The sequence below is a fragment of the Pituophis catenifer genome, unplaced genomic scaffold (assembly GCF_029215685.1).
Source record: "Pituophis catenifer annectens isolate HBS135680 unplaced genomic scaffold, rPitCat1.0.hap2 SCAF_17, whole genome shotgun sequence".
Classification (NCBI taxonomy): Eukaryota; Metazoa; Chordata; class Lepidosauria; order Squamata; family Colubridae; genus Pituophis; species Pituophis catenifer.
This window is the reverse complement of record NW_027256897.1, coordinates 10,911,698-10,930,129: the sequence shown is the minus strand read 5'-3', so window position 1 is coordinate 10,930,129 and position 18,432 is coordinate 10,911,698. Positions and strand designations below refer to the sequence as shown.

Below are 18,432 nucleotides of genomic sequence, written 5' to 3'. Positions count from 1 at the left end.
ATACTGTCTTTGGTGTAAGCCGCCCAGAGTCCTCGGAGAGTGGGCAGCGCAGAAATATGACTAATAAAATAAATAATATATATTTGGTGGGCTGAAGTGTTAAAGCTTCAGTCCTTCTAGATAAAATCCAACAGACTCCTTTTCCTTTGTCCTTAAAATCGTTGAAATTATTTAAAAAATGTAATATAATCACAGCTCCATCTTTCTGTCCTGCTGGTTGCTGCTAATTGTGTTAGCCTTGATTTACCACCACAACATTTTTGAGCCCAAAATTTATGTTGCTAAGCGAGACCTTTACTGTGAATTTTTCTCCCTTTTCTGACCTTTCCTGCCAGAGTTGTTAAGTGAATCATTGCAGTTGTTAAGTTGTTAATCGAATCCGGCTTCCTCGTTGACTTTGCTTGTCAGAAGGTCGCAAAAGGGGAATCACATCACCCTGGGAGACACTGCGACCGTCATAAATATAAATCCGTTGCCAAGCATCCGAATTCTGATCAGTTGTCCATAGGGATGCTGTAAGGATCGCAAGTGTGAAAAGTGATCCGAAGTTACATTTTACGACTGCTTGGAGGGGTGTTCTGGGGTTAATGGTAGATTTTTCAGCCAGATGGGGCAGCATATGATCTTATTCCACAGTGGAGACTCCGTGGACGACATCCCCCCCCTTCCCGAAAATAAGACCTGATGCCTTTTTTTTTGGTGGCAAAACAAATTTTAAGACGGGGTCTTATTTTCGGGGAATCACGGGTACCTGTACTAGTTTCCAGTGCTCATATCTGCTTTGCTATCATGTCTCTAGGGCTTCAGGTAAAGGCAGACCCGTCCATCATGAAGTGGTACCAAGAGCTGCAGAAAGAATCTGAGCAGTGTGTGGCTTCCTTCAGTCGCTTGGCCAACAGCAAAGACACGCAGGTAAGAATCTCCTAGAGCAGGCGTATCCAACCTTGGCGACTTTTAAGGCTTGTGGAACTCCCGGAATTCCCCAGCCAGCACTTGTACAAAAGCACAAAACTTTGGAATACTGCGCTAAGCTCAGCTTCTGAATGTTTTCCTCTTTCTCAGGAGAAAAAAATCAAAATGGAATTGCAGAAAGCTGCCACCATCCCTGTTAGCCAGATTTCTACCATTGCAGGTGAGCCCTAGCTCTGTTTATTCCTTGTAACGTTTCTGATCCCAATATTAGCGGTTTATCAACTGCTAATTACTATTCAACTGTTTATCAATCCTGATATCAACTGGGAGAGAAACTCTGCAGCGGGTGGGAGATCAAATAGATTCCTAACCAACCTAGCTGACAATTTTGTCATTCAAAAGGTAGAGGAGGGAACCAGAGGAAAAGCTACACTGGACTTTTTTTTTTTACTAATAGAGAAGACGTGATAGAGGGAGTTGAAGTAGCCGGAACCTTGGTTGAGAGTGATTATGTCATATTGGAATGCGATATAATGCAAACACCAATCCGTGTCTTAAACTTTAAAAGAGCCAATTTCAACAAACCCAAAGCCTAAGAAAAAATTCCTAAAGGAATTTAGGATAAAAATCCTAAAGGGGAAAGCAACTCAAGAAAACGTGGGAAGCACTGAAAAATATGATCATAAAAGCCCAGGCCCAACACAATACCACTGAAAAAGAAAAACAAGAAATCCAAGAAGAAACCAACATGGTTGCACAAAAAACTCTCTGATAAACTGAAAGATTAAAAAAAAAAAAAAGGATAAGTACAAAAAAAATGGAAAGAGGGAGACATAACTTAAGGCAAAATATCAGCAGATAGCCCGAATCTGCAAAGATGAAGTCAGGAAAGCAAAGGCTCAGAATAAACAAAGCCTTGCAACAAAAGTCAAAGTTAATAATAATAAAAAAGTTTCTTTCAATATATAAACAGCAAGAAAAAAGTCAAGGAAACAGTTGGTCCACTAAAGAGAGAAGACGACAAGGGAATAACAGATTGCAGATGTTCATTCTTTGCATCAGTCTTCATGCAAAAAGAAACGCTAACCCAGCCTACCAAAAACCTAACTGTAAAAAGTTAGACTAGAAATAAAAATTAAAATAAGCAAGAAAATGGTAAGAGAACACTTGTCTGACCTTGATGAATATATATATCAGATATAACACCAAAACCCACTTTCTTTGCTCCGCTGCTTGATTTAGCTATAATACTAAATATTTGGCTATAGCGTTTGGCTATAAAAACGTCACTTATTTCGAACGCATCAAAAACCTGGCATCATGCGCTAGCTGCTTTCCTCATTGCTATCTTTTTTTTTTCTTCTGCTGGTCTTCACAGGTTCTCAACTGAAGGAGATCTTTGAAAAGATCAACAGCCTCCTGTCTGGAAAATACGTGCAGTGTGGGGGCCATAAAATATCCGTCACGCAGCACCCCGAAGGCCTGGAGTTTGTTTATTTCAAACTGGCTGAAAAGTTTGTGGTAAGAAGGTCGTATCGGCAAAAGGTCTGCCCCCCCCCCCCTCATATTCCCTTCTCCAGATCAAAAACTTATCTCTGCAAGGTGGTGCTTTAAATTGTCATTTACCTCAGGGGCTCCTTTCAAACTGCCTTGACAAATAGCCATACCAGTTAGACCAGTGGTGAAATGTAAAATTTGTTACTACTGGTTCTGTTTGTGTGGCTTGGTGGGGTGGGGGTAATGTGACCGGGTGGGTGTGGCCAACTTTTTTTTTTTTAACTTTTAAAACCATTTTTTCTACAATCTCTTCAGCCGAAGAGGTTGTAAAAAAAAATGCTTTTAAAAGCCTCTGACGATCAGGCAACTCAGCTGGGATCGTCAGAGGCTTTTAAAAGCATTTTTTCGGCGGAAGAGGCTGTAGAAAAAATGCTTTTAAAATTAAAAAAAAAGCCTCTGATGATTGTGCGGCTCAGCTGGGCATGGAGGAGGGGGGCAGGGATTTTTGCTACCGGTTCTCTGAACCACCTGCCACCATCGTTACCAAATCAAGCGATCCGGTCCAAACCGGGAGCATTTCACTCCTGAGTTAGACTTATATACCACTTCACAACCCCCTCTAACCGGTTTAGAGTTGGCCTATGGCCCCCAACAATCTGGGTCCTCATTTTACTGACTCAGAAGGATGGAAGGCTGAGTCAACCTTGAACCGGTCAGGATCGAACTGGTGGCAGTGGGCAGAGTTTGTCTGTAACCACCACGGCAGATAGATAGATAGATAGATAGATAGATAGATAGACAGACAGACAGACAGACAGACAGACAGACAGACAGACAGCACTTAGACTTATATACCGCTTCACAGTGCTTTACAACCCTCTCTAAGTGGTTTACAGAGTCAACCTAGGGCCCCCAATAATCTGGGTCCTCATTTGACCGACCTGAGAAAGATGGAAGGCTGAGTCAACCTTGAGCCGGTTGGGATCGAACTGCTGGCAGTGGGCAGAATCAGCCTGCAATACTGCATTCTAACCACTGCACCACCATGATATCAATAAATAATTCATTAAATAGAAGGAAGGAAATCTGAATAATTCAAACTGGAGGGGGGGATAAAGGAGCTTGGCATTAAAATTCGCACACAAGCAGGGTTTTATACACCGCCCTTGTGCATAAGACAGGATTTAAAAACGACGTTGAACCCATGTTTGGTGAGGGTGATGGGCAAACTTTTCTTCTTTGGAGCACTTAGCGCAGACCAAAAGATCTACCATATTTTTCCGAGTATAAAATGCACCTTTTTCCCCCCTGAAAGGGGGTGAAAATTTGGGTGTGTCTTATACACCGAATGTAGCCCCGCCCACCCACTGGCCCCCACCCTTTGGCCTCTGCCTCCCAGCAATTTACCTCCTTGCAGCAAGCAGCAAGAAGAAACAGCCCATTTCAGCTTCAGCACAGCCTACTTAGCACAAGTTGATTGGATCGGCCTCCCGACTCTCAGCTGATTTGCTATCAGCTGTTTTGTGCAGGGCTCTGCTGCTTGCTGCAAAGAGGTAAATTGCTGGAGCAGATTTTTTTTTCCTCCTTGTGCTAATCAAGTTATGTTGAAAACGAAACTGAAAGTAAAGCTTGCTGTTTGCTGCAACAAGGCAAAATTTCTTCTTTTCCTCACCAAAAAAAGGTAGGTGCATCTTATACTCTGAAAAATACGGTATATTTGGGGGGATATTTTTTTTTTCTTCCAGAAACAAGGCGAAGAAGAGGTGGCCTCTCACCACGAAGCGGCGTTCCCCATTGCCGTGGTGGCGTCTGGCATCTGGGAGCTGCACCCCAAAGTGGGCACCCTCACCTTGGCTCACTTGCACAGAAAGTGCCCTTACGCCGTGCCCTTCTACCCTGCAATGAAGGAAGGCACCCCCCTGGAAGAATATCAGAGGTGATTCCACTCGGTTGAGCCTGATGGGCGGTTGGGAAGCTGAGTTGAGACTGCGCCGGCGGGCCTAAAATGGCGACAGTTCATTTAACGACCGTTCGAAGTTCCGAAAAGTGACTTAAAACGGCCAGTTTGCACCTGACCGTTGCTGCAGCCTCCCCTGCGGTGACGCGATCCAGATTAAAGACGCTTGGCAAATGGCTTGTGTTTATGATGGTCACAGCACCCCGAGGTCCTGTGATCCTCTTTTAGCAACCTCCTAACAAACAAAGCCAAGCGGGAATCCAGATTCACTTATGACCCTCACCAGCATCCCTATGGACACGTGATCACAATTCAGATGCTTGTCAACTACCGTATTTTTCGGAGTATAAGATTCACCTTTTTCCCCGCTAAAAGGGGGGGGGGGAATTTAGGTGCGTCTTATACACCAAATGTAGCCCCGCCTGCCCACTGGCCCCCACCCTTTGGCCTCTGCCTCCCAGCAGTTACCTCCTTACAAGCAAACAGCAAGAAAAAACAGCTCCTTTCAGCTTCAGCACAGCCTAATTAGCACAAGTTGATTGGATCGGCCTCCCGACTCTCAGCTGTTTTGCACAGGGCTCTGCTGCTGGCTCCAAAGAGGTAAATTGCTGGAGCAGATTTTTTTTTTTCCCCTGGTGCTAATCAAGCTATGCTGAAAATGAAAATGAAAGTAAAGTAGGCTGTTGCTGCAACAAGGCAAAATTGCTCAGAGGCAGAAGGAGATTTCTTTTTCTTCTTTTCCTCACCAAAAAAGGTAGGTGCGTCTTATAGTCTGGTGCATCTTATACTCCGAAAAATACGGTAATTCATATTTATGACAGTCGCAATGTCCCGGGGTGATGTTCTGACCTGTTGTTAGTTGCGAAGTCGTGTCTAACCCATCGAGACTCCATGGACCACGTTCCTCCAGGCCTTCCTGTCCTCTACCATCCTCTGGAGTCCATTGAAGCTCACGCTGACTGCTTCAGTGACTCCATCCAGCCACCTCCTTCTCTGCCGTCCCCTTCTTCTTTTACCCGCCATCGTTCCCAGCATGAGGCTCTTTTCCAGGGAGTCCTTCCTTCCTTCTCATTAGGTGGCCAAAGCATTTGAGTTTCATCTTCAGGATCTGGCCTTCTAAAGATCTCCTCTAGGACTGACCAGTTTGTTCTGACCTAGGCTCCCTTAAAAAGCAGGAAGCAGAGTTTTGGTCCTGGCAGAACCTGTTTTATTTACACAACTGTGAATTCCTTTCATTCACAGTCAGCAAGGCCTGTCCAAACAGTTTTTTCAAAGGAATATTTATCACCACAGACCTTATCTCGCTTGGAAAGCTGCCAAGTAACTAGTTTCCAAACGCAGTACAAGGCAAAACTTGGTACAGAGTCTCTCAGAGTCACGGAATGAATGGTTTCCTGCAAAAGCCCACTCCCCGTTTGCTCCTCTTTTGTTTCCTGTGGGAGGGGCCAATCACCTCCAAGGTGTGGCTTTACTGTTGTGGTCCGCCAGCAGCCTGCAGAGCTGGCAGCAGAGCTGGCAGCGGAGTCGGACAGTGAGGAGGCTGGGGAGGACCATGGGCCAGTCCTGGAGTCTGGGGAAGGCTCAGACAAGGGCTCTGCATCAGAGGCAGAGATGGAGCCAGGGCCATCTGGGAGTTACGTGCGGACTCCAGAGCCTCCAGAGTTGGACATCAGAGAGGCAGAGGAACAGGGGGAGTATTCTGTCCCCCTTCCCCACACAGGCAAACACACAACCAGGCATGCTTGCCAAGATTTTATTAAGCAATCAGACTAGAAACCCTTGCAGATAAGAGTTTTGGCAATAAACTGCGTAATGCCTGCCAAGTCAGTTTTCACTCACAATAAGGAAGAGAGAATTTATCCTCAGTCCGGTTAAGTAGCAAAAAGTAATCCACGAAGCAAGAGTTAGCCAAGGTCCAATCTAAATATGCACAAGCCAGATTTCAGGTAACGCGATGTGACTCTCAGGTTTTTAACTTTGACCGTCACAAAGCCTGAAGAGCAATCACACCCACTTTTATTCCTTGTGGGGTGTGGCTCAGTGACTCAGCTCAATCTCTGGCCCTCCCACGCCTCTTTCATTGCTGCGCACGCTTCTCCCTCCGACGCTGCCTGGGATCAGGATTCATCATCTTCGCTCCCTATCTGTTGTTGTTCCGATACACTTTCCTCCTGGCATATCCAAGCTGTTCCTCTTGGCCTTCGGATGGAACCTGAGGCATTGCCAGAGAGGAGGGTCTGGAGAGGGAGGCCTTATCAGTTCCTCCCCATCACCTTCTGAGTCCTCTTCCTCTGTTAGGACAGGCTCGGGAGTCGGGGTCACAACGGAGAGCCTGTTCCTAGTGTGTGCATGCGCAGAGCTGCCAGAAGGCAAGAATAGTTGAAACAAAAGGGACGAATCGGGAGCAAGGCTTGGAGATGATTAGCACCTCCCATAAGACATAAAGGAAGAGCAAAGGCACGTGGGCCTTTGTAGGAAGCAACGTTATGGACGGTGTCGGTTTGTTCTTTGAAGCTCCGTTTTTGACTCTGTTTCTGTGTGGCCTTGCCAAGATAATTGCCAATTAGGTCTTTGGCAGCGTGTCAAAGAAGATAAGGGTGGATGTTTACCAGCCTTATCCGAAGGACTGTGGCAGACTTCTGTTGGACTATCTATAAACTCTTGGTGATTCAGAACATGCTGTGAATTAAAGGAATTCACAGCCATTAAAATTAAAAAAGGGGTTTTTTGGGACTAATTCTGTGCTTTTTACTATATCGGGAAGCCTAGTCGACCCTGCTTTCTGAGTTGTTCTTGTCCTCTGGCAGCTCTGCGCACACACACACTGGGAACAGGCTCCAGCTGTTCCTCTGCCTCACTGCTGTCTAATTCCCTCTCTGCCTCCGACTCCAAATCCTCGCCTGAGCTTTCCCCAGCCCCCAGGACTGGCCCATATTCCTCCCCAACCTCCTCACTGCCCGACTCTGCTAGTCGCCGGTGGGCCACAACAGGTGATGTGATCACCTTTTGCGACCTTGTGTTGGGGTGGGGGGGTGCACGAAGGGAGGCTCAGCCAATCTCATAGTGCACATGTTGTCCTCTCACAATAAAGGTTAAAATTAAATTAAATTAAAATTAACTTTTATATATATACACTGCTCAAAAAAATAAAGGGAACACAAGCAGAAGACATCCGAGATCTGAATGAATGAAATAACTTTATTAAATACTTTGTTCGTTACATACAGTAGTTTTGTGTACCCCTTAGTTGTTTGAGCAGTGTATAAACTACTGTATGTAAAGAACAAAGTATTTAATAAGGTTATTTCATTCATTCAGATCTCGGATGTCTTCTGCTACAGCCCTAGCTCAGTGGAGTCACATCCTCTCGATTCTGGGCTTTTTTCTTCTGGCAGCCAGCAGGCCCTATGCTGCCCTATGCTGCCCTATGCTGCCTAGTGAGAGACTTATAGAGATCTATTTCTGGCTCATTAGCCATCATCAGTAAGCCACACCCACATCTCATGCTTGTGCGAGGAAAGCTTTCCTTATTTATTTATAAAACAACACAATATGACAAACATAAAACATATATTCCCTTTTTACAATAGTGTCGTAATGGTAATCTATTGCTTACATTTCCCCCTAATTCTCCTTATAATATCTATATCCTTCCTGTCCCATTATCCCGTAATACTCTATAACTTCCTTCGCACATAATATTAATTTTATACATTATCCTACAAACACTTTCCGTTTGAAATTTTCCCCCAATCATTTTGGTCCACTATTCCTAATCTCCAGCCCGTTGTACCATTTGTTCGATACTGCATAGTATTCTGTATCTTCCTTTTCTTTAATTTCCTTTGTTAATTTGTCCATCTCGGCACAATCTAAAATTTTCTTTTATCAATTCTTCCTCCGTTGGTGTATTATCTTTTTAAAATTAACTGTGTTACTAACTTAACAACTGTGGCCAGAAAGGCGCTATAACGGGGCGGAACTCCGCTGTCTCCTTAGCAAGATAAATTTGGGTCTTGGTCATCATTCAAGGACCATCCAGAAGCACTGGCTGCCGAGAATTTGGGAGGCTTTGCATTGGGAGAGCTGAGAGATTTGGCCTTCAGCACTCACCATCCAGATTTGATCCAGGGCTGAGCAAAAGCTGGATGTTGAGTTACGAGCTGCCCCTCCCACCCGTGTTAAGTTGGGACCCCAGGGATCCAGTAGATCTCCCTGTTGGGCATGCTGGTAAGCATCTCCACATCTTCTTTAGGATACTCGGCTACCAAGTGAAGGATGGGAAAGTTGAGCCGCAAGATAACTTTCTGAAGCGGATGTCTGGAATGATCCGACTCTACGCGGCCATCCTGCAGCTTCAGTGGCCTTATCGAGATAAGCAAGGGGTAAGTGGGGGGGGTGTCACCTGTCATGGCTGATCTTTTGGAGGCCTCCATCACCTTCCCTGCGGCGGGTGTCATCGTCCTGTCCAACAGCCTCTGAATCTATTCAAAATATCTCATTCTCTCAGTTAAGGTTGCTTCGGACGGAAGCCGCCTATGAAAGAGAGTTTGAAAACGAAGTAGCTGTTGTTAAAATAGAGTAATTCGGCGGGCTGATCTTTCTTTTTGTCCATTAGACTCACCCACACGGATTAAACCACGCCTGGCGTTGGGTGGCACAGATATTGAACATGGAACCTCTGGCAGATGTGACGGCAACCATTCTCTTCGATTTCCTGGAGATAAGTGGAGCTCCCGTCTGGCTGTGGCTTTTTCCTTCTGCTTCCAGCTCATAAGAAGTTATGCTGTCATATTAGAAGGGAAGAGAAACAGTACAGTACAGTACAGTACAGTACAACAGAATAGAATGGAATGGAATGGAATGGAATGGAATGGAATGGAATGGAATGGAATGGAATGGAATGGAATGGAATGGAATGGAATAGAAGAGCATAGTGTAGCGTAGCATAGCATAGCATAGCATAGCATAGAATGCAGAATGGGATAGGATAGGATAAGATCGGATAGAATAGAATAGAATAGAATAGAATAGAATGCAGGATAGTAGAGTAGAATAGAATAGAATAGAATAGAATAGAATAGAATAGAATAGAATAGAATAGAATAGAATAGAATAGAATGGAGAATGGAATAGAAGAGCATAGCATAGCATAGAATGCAGAATGGGATAGGATAGGATAGGATAAGATCGAATAGAATAGAATAGAATAGAATAGAATAGAATAGAATAGAATAGAATGCAGGATAGTACAGTAGAGTAGAGTAGAGTAGAATAGAATAGAATACAATAGAATAGAATACAATAGAATAGAATACAATAGAATAGTGTTGGCAAACCTTTTCTGCCGAAACAGGAGGGTGCGCATGGGGTGGAGCCCCAGAAACCGGAACTGCAGTTCCCCAGCGTGTATATGCGCATCGGGAAGCTGAGCTTTCTGTTTCTGGCGTGGCACGGTAGACCTTGTAGGCCCATTTTTCGCCCTCCCCAGGCTCCAAAGGCTTTCTAGGAGCCTGGGGAGGGCGAAAACAGCCTTCCCAACCCCCCAGAGGCCTCCCGGAGGCCGGAAACAGCCCATTTGCCAACTTCCGGTGGGCCCAGAAGGCCCGAAAATCAGCTGGCCAGCACATGCATGCGTGCTGGAGCCGAGCTACAGCAACACTCGCGTGGCCACCAATATGGCTCCGTTCGCCACCATGTCCCTATACCATCTCAGACAAGTGACTGAAAAACCTCCAGTGAATTAACATTAACATGAATTAACATGGCTGCTGTGCTCTCTTTATCTTGGATCAAGTTTGAGGGAGATGGTACCCTCCTTTTCTATGCCATCAAATTCTTCCGTTTTGTGTCCCTCAGGTGTGTGGGAACGCTCTCATGAAGCAGTACCAGGGGCAATTTTGGAAGATGCTCCTCCTGATCCAGGAAGAGTATTTTCCCAGGTATGGAATTTTGAGGCAGTCTGAAACACAGACACTCTCTCTCTCTCTCTCTCCATTTTTTTTCCGGATTCTGAGGAAGAGACAGTCATAACATTTTTTGGTGCGTTTGTTTGCTTTCTTCCCTGCTCCCTCAATTCCAAATATTCGAATAAGCTGGGACAGAGAATCCTCTCTGGGATACGAGTTGTGAGTCTCAAAAGCTCTTCGTTATTCTTCTCAGTCCCGATTATTGGCCAAGGTGGCAGAGGACTCGACAAAAATCAAAGACCCAACAGTATTTTTATTTTATTTTATTTTATTTTATTTTATTTTATTTTATTTTATTTTATTTTATTTTATTATTTTATTATTTTATTTTATTTATTATTATTTATTATTATTTTATTTTATATTTTATTTTATTTTATTATTTTATTTATTTTATTTTATTTTATTATTTTATTTTATTTTATTTTATTTTATTTTATTATTTTATTTTATTTTATTTTATTTATTATTTTATTTATATGCTGCCCTTCTCCGGAGACTCAGGGCGGCTTACAACGCGTTAAGCAATAGCCTTCATACTTTTGTATATTTTATACAAACTCACCTTATTGCCCCCACAAACTGGGTCCTCATTTTACCTACCTTAGAAAGGATGGAAGGCTGAGTCGACCTTGAGCCTGGCGAAATTCGAACCTGCAGTAATTGCAGGCAGCTGGTGTTAATCACAATGCTTTTAGTCTGCTGAGCCACCAGGCCCAGTATTAGGAGTTCAACCTTTGAATATTTGAATTCAGACCTAACCCCTCTCCTCTTCTCTTCCCTCCAGGATCGAATCAATTACCAGCCCTGGGGAAATGGGCTCCCTCATACGATTCAAGCAATTTTTAAAAGTAAGTTGATGTTCTCTCAAGCGAGGTGTTAAGCTAAGGCAAGGACGGCTGAGTTTGGCCCCTTGCTTTTAATCCCCCCTTTTTGGGTTGCCCCCAATTCCTCCGCCTTTTATGCACTCGGAGCTCTCTGCTGCCCCCAACTGTTAGGAAGCTGCAGAGCACACAACTTGTAAAGTCTCCTCCTTTTGTAATAAGGGTATTGTCGACTAACATGAGGCTTCTGTGCCATTCAAGAAAGTCTAGCTCTGATGAGGTTACCTAGCTGGGTCATGAAATGTCTCCAAGGAAACAACCAAGCTCAGAGCGCACTAAGGACCCCACAGTCATTGTCGTCATCATCTTTTTCTCCTCCTCCTCCTCCTGCTTCCTTCCTTCCTTCCTTCCTTCCTTCCTTCCTTCCTTCCTTCCTTCCTCTCTCCTCCTCCTCCTCCTTATTCCTCCTCCTCCTCCCTTCCTTCCTTCTTCCTCCTTCCTCTCTCCTCCTCCTCCTCCTCCTTCTTATTCCTCCTCCTCCTCCTCCTGCTTCCTTCCTTCCTTCCTCCTCCTCCTTCCTCTCTCCTCCTCCTCCTCCTTATTCCTCCTCCTCCTCCCTTCCTTCCTTCCTTCCTTCCTTCTTCCTCCTTCCTCTCTCCTCCTCCTCCTCCTCCTTCCTCTCTCCTCCTCCTCCTCCTCCTCCTTCCTTCCTTCCTCTTCCTTCTTCCTCTCTCCTCCTCCTCCTTCTTATTCCTCCTCCTCCTGCTTCCTTCCTTCTTTCCTTCCTTCCTTCCTTCCTTCCTTCCTTCCTTCCTTCCTTCCTTCCTTCTTCTTCCTCCTTCCTCTCTCCTCCTCCTTATTCCTCCTCCTCCTCCTTCCTTCCTTCCTCCTCCCTCCTCCCTCCTCCTCCTCCTTCTTCTTATTCCTCCTCCTCCTCCTCCCTGCAAACTCCACTGGCTTCTAGCAGTGACAATGTCCCTTTGTTGGGTCGTGAAACATCTGCAAAAAAACCATCAAGCTCAGACAACACTAAGGATCCCACAGCTGCTGCCCTCCTCCTCCTCCTCCTCCTCCTCCTCCTCCTCCTCCTCCTCCTCCTCCCCACAAAGCCCACTCCCTTTTAGTAATGATGATGTTACCTAGCTTGAGTAATAAAACATCTGCAAGAGAGCAACCAAGCTCAGAGAACACTAAGGACCCCACAGTCTTCTTCCACGCCCCCACCCCCAGCCTACTTCTTTAAAGGTAAACGTTCCCCTCGCACATACATGCTAGTCGTTCCCGACTCTAGGGGGCGGTGCTCTTCTCCGTTTCAAAGCCGAAGAGCCAGCGCTGTCCGAAGACGTCTCCGTGGTCATGTGGCCAGCATGACTCAACGCCAAAGGCGCACGGAACGCTCTTCCCTTCCCACCAAAGGTGGCCCCTATTTTTCTACTTGCATTTTTTACCTGCTTTCGAACTGCTAGGTTGGCAGAAGCTGGGACAAGTCACGGGAGCTCACCCCTGTTACGCGGCACCAGGGATTCGAACCGCAGAGCTGCCGACCTTTCGATCGACAAGCTCAGCGTCTTTGCCACTGAGCCACCGTGTCCCTTACCAGCACTGAAATTGTTCCCTAGTTAGCAGAATGCAACTTCTGCAAGAAAACAACCAAGCTCAGAGAGCACCAAGGACCCCCTCAAATCAAGAATGTGACCTTCAGAGTAGCAGCAGGTCCCTCTTTCACACACCTCCCCACAACCAACAATCACCTTCTCTGTGGAGCCTTTCTTAGTCTCCATCGTCATTCTGCTTTGCTGTTTTTTTTTTTAATCAGTCCTCTCTGTTCCCTCTCTTCTCTCTCCCGAGTATGTCCAATTTGCTCCGGCCATTCCCTGAATCAATGCCCACCTCCCTTAGCCTCGCTTTCCCCCATCCCACGCAGCGCAAAATAGGTTTTTGCACCCTCATCCCTGCGTTTTGCATTGTCCTCGGGGTTTACGCATCTCTGTTTGAACGTCCTCTGCCTTTTTAAAAGAACCTTTTCTTCTCTCCCAGGAATGCTTACAACGAAAAAACATTCCTCTCCCCAAAGGATATTTGCCACCTTCTTTTTGGAAATCGTGAGGCTCCGGATTCCTTGCACTTTTACAGAAGGTTGAAAGAATAGCTCGCTTCGGGGTTTTTTTTTTGTTGTTGTTATAAAAAAAAAAAGTCTGCAGGGAGACATTTTTTAAAAACCAAACAAAAGAAGAAAAGATTTGGATTCTCTACAGAATCTGGAAATGGCTTGTCAGCTTTTATCCGATGGTCAAAAACAACCTTTGTCTCTCAAGATATTCAGCCGTGATTTGCACTCCTATCGTCGCACAAGGGTGTGTCCTTTTTGTTTTTCCTGCTGTGTCATACCCACGCTCTTAAACACAACATTAACAAATTGGTTTCAGTGCCCTCGAGGGACGCCTGTGTTTTATTAACGTCAGAAGTTCAATGCGCACCAATAAAAACCCAAACCCCCCCCCCATCAGTGTCTGAAACCCTGCAATTGAATTGGAAGAGAGATTAATTCTTAATAAAAGTGCTGCAGTCCCTTGCAGCAAAATCCTTGGTGGACTGCCTTTAATTTTAAAAAGCAGGCAGAATGGAAAACCTTTTGAGCTCATCCAAGCAATGCTGAAAGAACATGAATTGATTTTGTGGCCTTCATTCTTTTTTTTAACAAAAAAGATTTTAGACAGCTTTGCATTTATTTAAGTAAGATTCCCCCCCACTCCCCCCTCAAAATAGAACCATGATTGAGAAAAGGAGAGGATCCCTGCTGGCTGTTTCATTTTCATAAAATCAAGGGAAATTGCTTTTAAAATCAGTCCATGGTTTTCTCTCTCTCTTGGATCCAAGCCGATACTTGAACTGTGGAATGTCTGCTTTCGCTATTTGCAAGCGATCAGTGGAAAACGAAGAAGAATTTATATTTTTATGCATTGGGTGCTAAGCTAAACAGTAAAGTATATCAGGTAACATATATATATATATATTTCATACGACATGATCCAGCTTGCTGGCAGAGTGGCAGATCTGCGAGTCGACAGAGCGATTGTGTCAGCTCAATCAAGCGTGAAATGTTGACCTTGTGTGTCTTATTTTGCTACAGTGATAATTTTTACAGTGATAAAAGACAATAAAACTTGGGAAGAAGCTGCCTTGAATATTCATGAAAGCTCAAATGAGCTTTATTTTAAAGACTTCGTCGAGTAACTTATTTCAATGTATACGCATGCTTGTTTTCAAAGTAAAGACACGGAATTTCTAATCTCAGGTTATTTTTTTAATGGCTTTTGCTTTGGTCTCTATCTTACTAGTTTACTTTCAAGATGGAACTCATAATGCAGTCTTGATACAGGTAGACGACCTCATCCCAATTAAGCCCAAAATGTAGAGTAGAGTAGAGTAGAGTAGAGTAGAGTAGAGTAGAGTAGAGTAGAGTAGAACAGAACAAAACAGAACAGAACAGAAAAGAAAAAAGAAAAAAGAAAACAACAACATAACAACAGAATAGAATAGAATAGAATAGAATAGAATAGAATAGAATAGAATAGAATGAAGGATGGGATGGGATGGGTTGGAATAGAATTGAATAGAATTCTTCATTGGCCAAGTGTGATTGGACACCCAAGGAATTTGTCTTTGGTGCATAAGCTCTCTGTACATAAAAAGACAAAATCCATTTAAAACATACATTAAAATCTACGTTGTAGATTTAAATGCATTTAAATCTAAATTTAAATTTGATAACTTTTAAAACGTAAACCAACGAAAAAAAAAAAATCTACGTTGCTAAAGTGAAAAGGTTCGCCCCATTTCACGACTTCCCTTGCCACCTTTGTCCAGCGAATCACTACGGTTGTTAAATTGTTAAGTGAATCTGGTTTCCTCCTTGACTTCAACCGTTCCTGCAGCCGTTCTTCATACGTTTTAGCCTCCAGTCCCCTAATCCTCCTTGTTGCTCTTCTGTTCTCATCTTTTTTACATCGTGGCAACCAAAACTGAATGCAGTATTCCAAGTGTGGCTTTACTAAGGCATTATAAAGTGGTATTAACACTTAATTGTTAGCGCTGTCCGGTTGCTGGCATGCTGCGGCCCAGTGTCGGTCCACAGACCGGGGGATTGAAGCTCCCTGCTTTAGACCATAATGGAAATAATAAAAGACTTGAGGGAAATGACTCGGATCTTTCAAAACCCTTGCAGTGATTTGTATGCTCTTAAACCCCATGTTTCTGGGAATAAATTGTATTGTCAGACCTCTGCAAATCGATGAATTTAGTGCGTCAGTAGCTTACATAGAATATGAAAGTCGGCAATCCTTGGCCTCTCGTGTCTCAAAGGGATATTGACGTTATTCAGCGTTTTGCTGCATCCAAAGATGGATGGGAAATTAATAATAACCACCTTTGTGTCCAGCAAAATGCAGGACGCGGAGAAGGAAGGATCCCGTTGGCATCTCGTCCTCATCTGAATTGCGATAATTTGGGTTCCTTCCAGACAATGCCAGTGTTGTCTCCTGGCTGTGGGTGCTGCTGTTGCTGCAGCTTAAAACCCCGCAGCCTGTCCTTTCTTTTAAAATATATCTATATATATAAACGCCAAATACCACTCACTCATCACAAAATCTCCAGAACAGTAACTACCAGTAACTTCAAGCTAGAAACTTGAAATTTGGCACATATGTTCCTCTTGGCTTCTAGATGCTCGCTAAGAAAGGATTTTTCGAAATGACCATCCGATCATTAGTATTTCATATACAGTAATTAACACACACTGATGCTAAGGAGTTAGACGTTCTACTCCCCCTCCCCACCTAAAAAGAACTCTGTTCCAACTGCCAGTTGCCTTATATTAACATGCTCTGGTGCTCCCCTTCGCTAAACCGGGTGTGGGCTTGGACAGCACATGACTCATCCGGCCTACGGGCTGGGACATTCTACTCCTCCCCCTCTGTTCCAACTGCCAGTTGCCTTATATTAACATGCCCTGATGCTACCAAGTTACACATTCTACATTAAGTTTCAGGCTTTAAGTGTTAATTTATCATGTCCGAACACGGTTTCGTAGCAAAGCATGGGCGTCCAGCTAGTGTAAATAGGGAGCATCAGCAATGGATGTATTGGTTAATAATGCCCTTCTCTTGCAGTTGGGAAAGAGAAGGAACTGGATAGAAAAAGCTGCTTATTTTGGAGAGGAAGGTCTGGAGATTCTCAGTCATCCATGTCATGGTTTTTTGTTTTTGTTTTTAATTTGATTTATATGCGGCCCTTCTCCGGAGACTCAGGGCGGCTTACAATGTGTTAAGCAATAGCCTTCATCCTTTTGTATATTTATACAAAGTCAGCTTATTGCCCCCACAAACTGGGTCCTCATTTTACCTACCTCAGAAGAATGGAAGGCTGAGTCAACCTTGAGCCTGGTTGAGATTTGAACTTGCAGTAATTGCAGGCAGCTGGTGCTAGTTAACAGCACTTTAGTCTGCTGCGCCACCAAGGCTCTTACTAAGGTTTGGGAGAACCTCTAGCTAAGATTCTGTGCAGTTTGGAGAATCCCCGAAATCCCACTTCTGACTGGCCCTGCCCCGTTCCACCCCTCCCAGGAGTCCCCATGCGGCCTGTTTTGGATGCAGTGCAGGGAATGCGTGGAGCCTCGGAGAGGGCGAAGAACAGGCCTATTGGAAGTTTGGGAACATTTATGGCCTCCAAAGCGCCTCTGGAGCCTGGGGAGGCCATTTTCGCCCTCCCGGAGGCTCAAAAAAAGCCTCCGGAGCCTGGGGAGAGCAAAAACGACGCCCACTGGCTGTGGTGCAGGAGGCCTACTAGGCCACGCCCACCATGGCCACAGCCACCCAGCAACCAGGCAGAGGACCCCTTGCTAAAATTTTTGAAGCCCACCCCTGCATTTAACCCTAACCTGACAGGCTGTAGTTGAGAGTATTGTAAGAGCCTTGGTGGCGCAGCAGACTAAAGCACTGTTAAGTAACACCAGCTGCCTGCAATTATTGCAAGTTCAAATCTCACCAGGCTCAAGGTTGACTCAGCCTTCCATCCTTTCGAGGTAGGTAAAATGAGGACTCGGATTGTGGGGGCAATAAGCTGACTCTGTATAAAAAAGAACACCGCTTGGGGGGGGGGCGAAAGCCCTACTAAGTAGGTATATACGAAAGTATGAAGGCTATTGCTTAACGCATTGTAAGCCGCCCTGAGTCTCTGGAAAAGGGCGGCATATAAATCGAACCAAGAAAGAAAGAAAGGAAGGAAAGGAAGGAAGGAAGGAAGGAAGGAAGGAAGGGAGAGAGAGAGAGAGAGAGAGAGAGAGAGAGAGAGAGAGAGAGAGAGAGAAAGAAAGAAAGAAAGAAAGAAAGAAAGAAAGAAAGAAAGAAAGAAAAAAGAAAGAAAGAAAGAAAGAAAGAAAGAAAGAAAGAAAGAAAGAAAGAAAGAAATATAATAAGAAGAATTAAATGACCAACCACCCCTAACCTTTTCTATTTGAAATAGCTCGCCTTTAGGAGAAGGAATCGGTTTTGAATTCCTACTTGTTTTATGGTTTTTGGTCCAGCGATCAAGCTCAATTTAGCCTTGTTGAGAGGATAAAAGATGGAGAGGGGGGGAAAAAATAACCCCAGGGCTTGTAACCGAGATAAATGCAGCCATGAGGATAAGACTTTAGGGCATTCATCGCAGCATCCTTGGTACATGCAAAGATTTAAAAGTCCAATGAGCATCCGAGGGCCTTATTTCAGTATCAAACCTGTGTGAGATTAATCAAAAGCACAATCGTTGGGATCAAACGGTGGGGGGTGCAGGCTATTTCTGGACCTCGGGGTGCCGAAAAGTAATGAAATTAAATTAAATCACCAATGAGATCCTACTGACGTGGATTGAAGTGGGTGCAGAAAACCTGGGGGGAAAAATCTTATTTTTTCTGTTGGTTTCAGCTCACATAGGTGGGGGGAGACAGGTGCCCCACCCCACCCCGAAAAAGAATTCATGCAAAATTCAATGCACCCCACCCACAAAGGTGCATTTTAGACATGCTGTAGGATGGCATCATATTTATCAAATATTTATGTTATTTTAACTGTTCACCACCCTGAGTCCTTCGGGAGAAGGGTGGTATAGAAATTGAATGAATGAATGAATGAATGAATGAATGAATGAATGAATGAAAAATAAATAAATAAATAAATAAATAAATAAATAAATAAATAAATAAATAAATCCATCACCCTCATGCAAAGAGTGCCAGGGT

At 44.4% G+C, this 18,432-nt stretch overlaps 1 protein-coding gene across 2 annotated transcripts in view; it reads left to right on the top strand.

The window, feature by feature from the left end:
* The window catches only part of GLE1 (GLE1 RNA export mediator), a 31,674-nt gene extending 17,226 nt beyond the window's left edge, over nt 1-14,448 (top strand). For both annotated transcript variants that reach the window (XM_070955666.1, XM_070955665.1), the window contains exons 8-16: nt 800-912; nt 1,063-1,132; nt 2,291-2,433; nt 4,155-4,345; nt 8,622-8,751; nt 8,985-9,089; nt 10,226-10,308; nt 11,123-11,186; nt 13,197-14,448. In XM_070955666.1, coding sequence (XP_070811767.1) covers nt 800-912; nt 1,063-1,132; nt 2,291-2,433; nt 4,155-4,345; nt 8,622-8,751; nt 8,985-9,089; nt 10,226-10,308; nt 11,123-11,186; nt 13,197-13,265 — 968 coding nt within the window. In that variant the 3' untranslated portion in view covers nt 13,266-14,448. The remainder of the gene's footprint in view (nt 1-799; nt 913-1,062; nt 1,133-2,290; nt 2,434-4,154; nt 4,346-8,621; nt 8,752-8,984; nt 9,090-10,225; nt 10,309-11,122; nt 11,187-13,196) is intronic.
* The last annotated feature ends 3,984 nt before the right edge of the window (nt 14,449-18,432 follow it).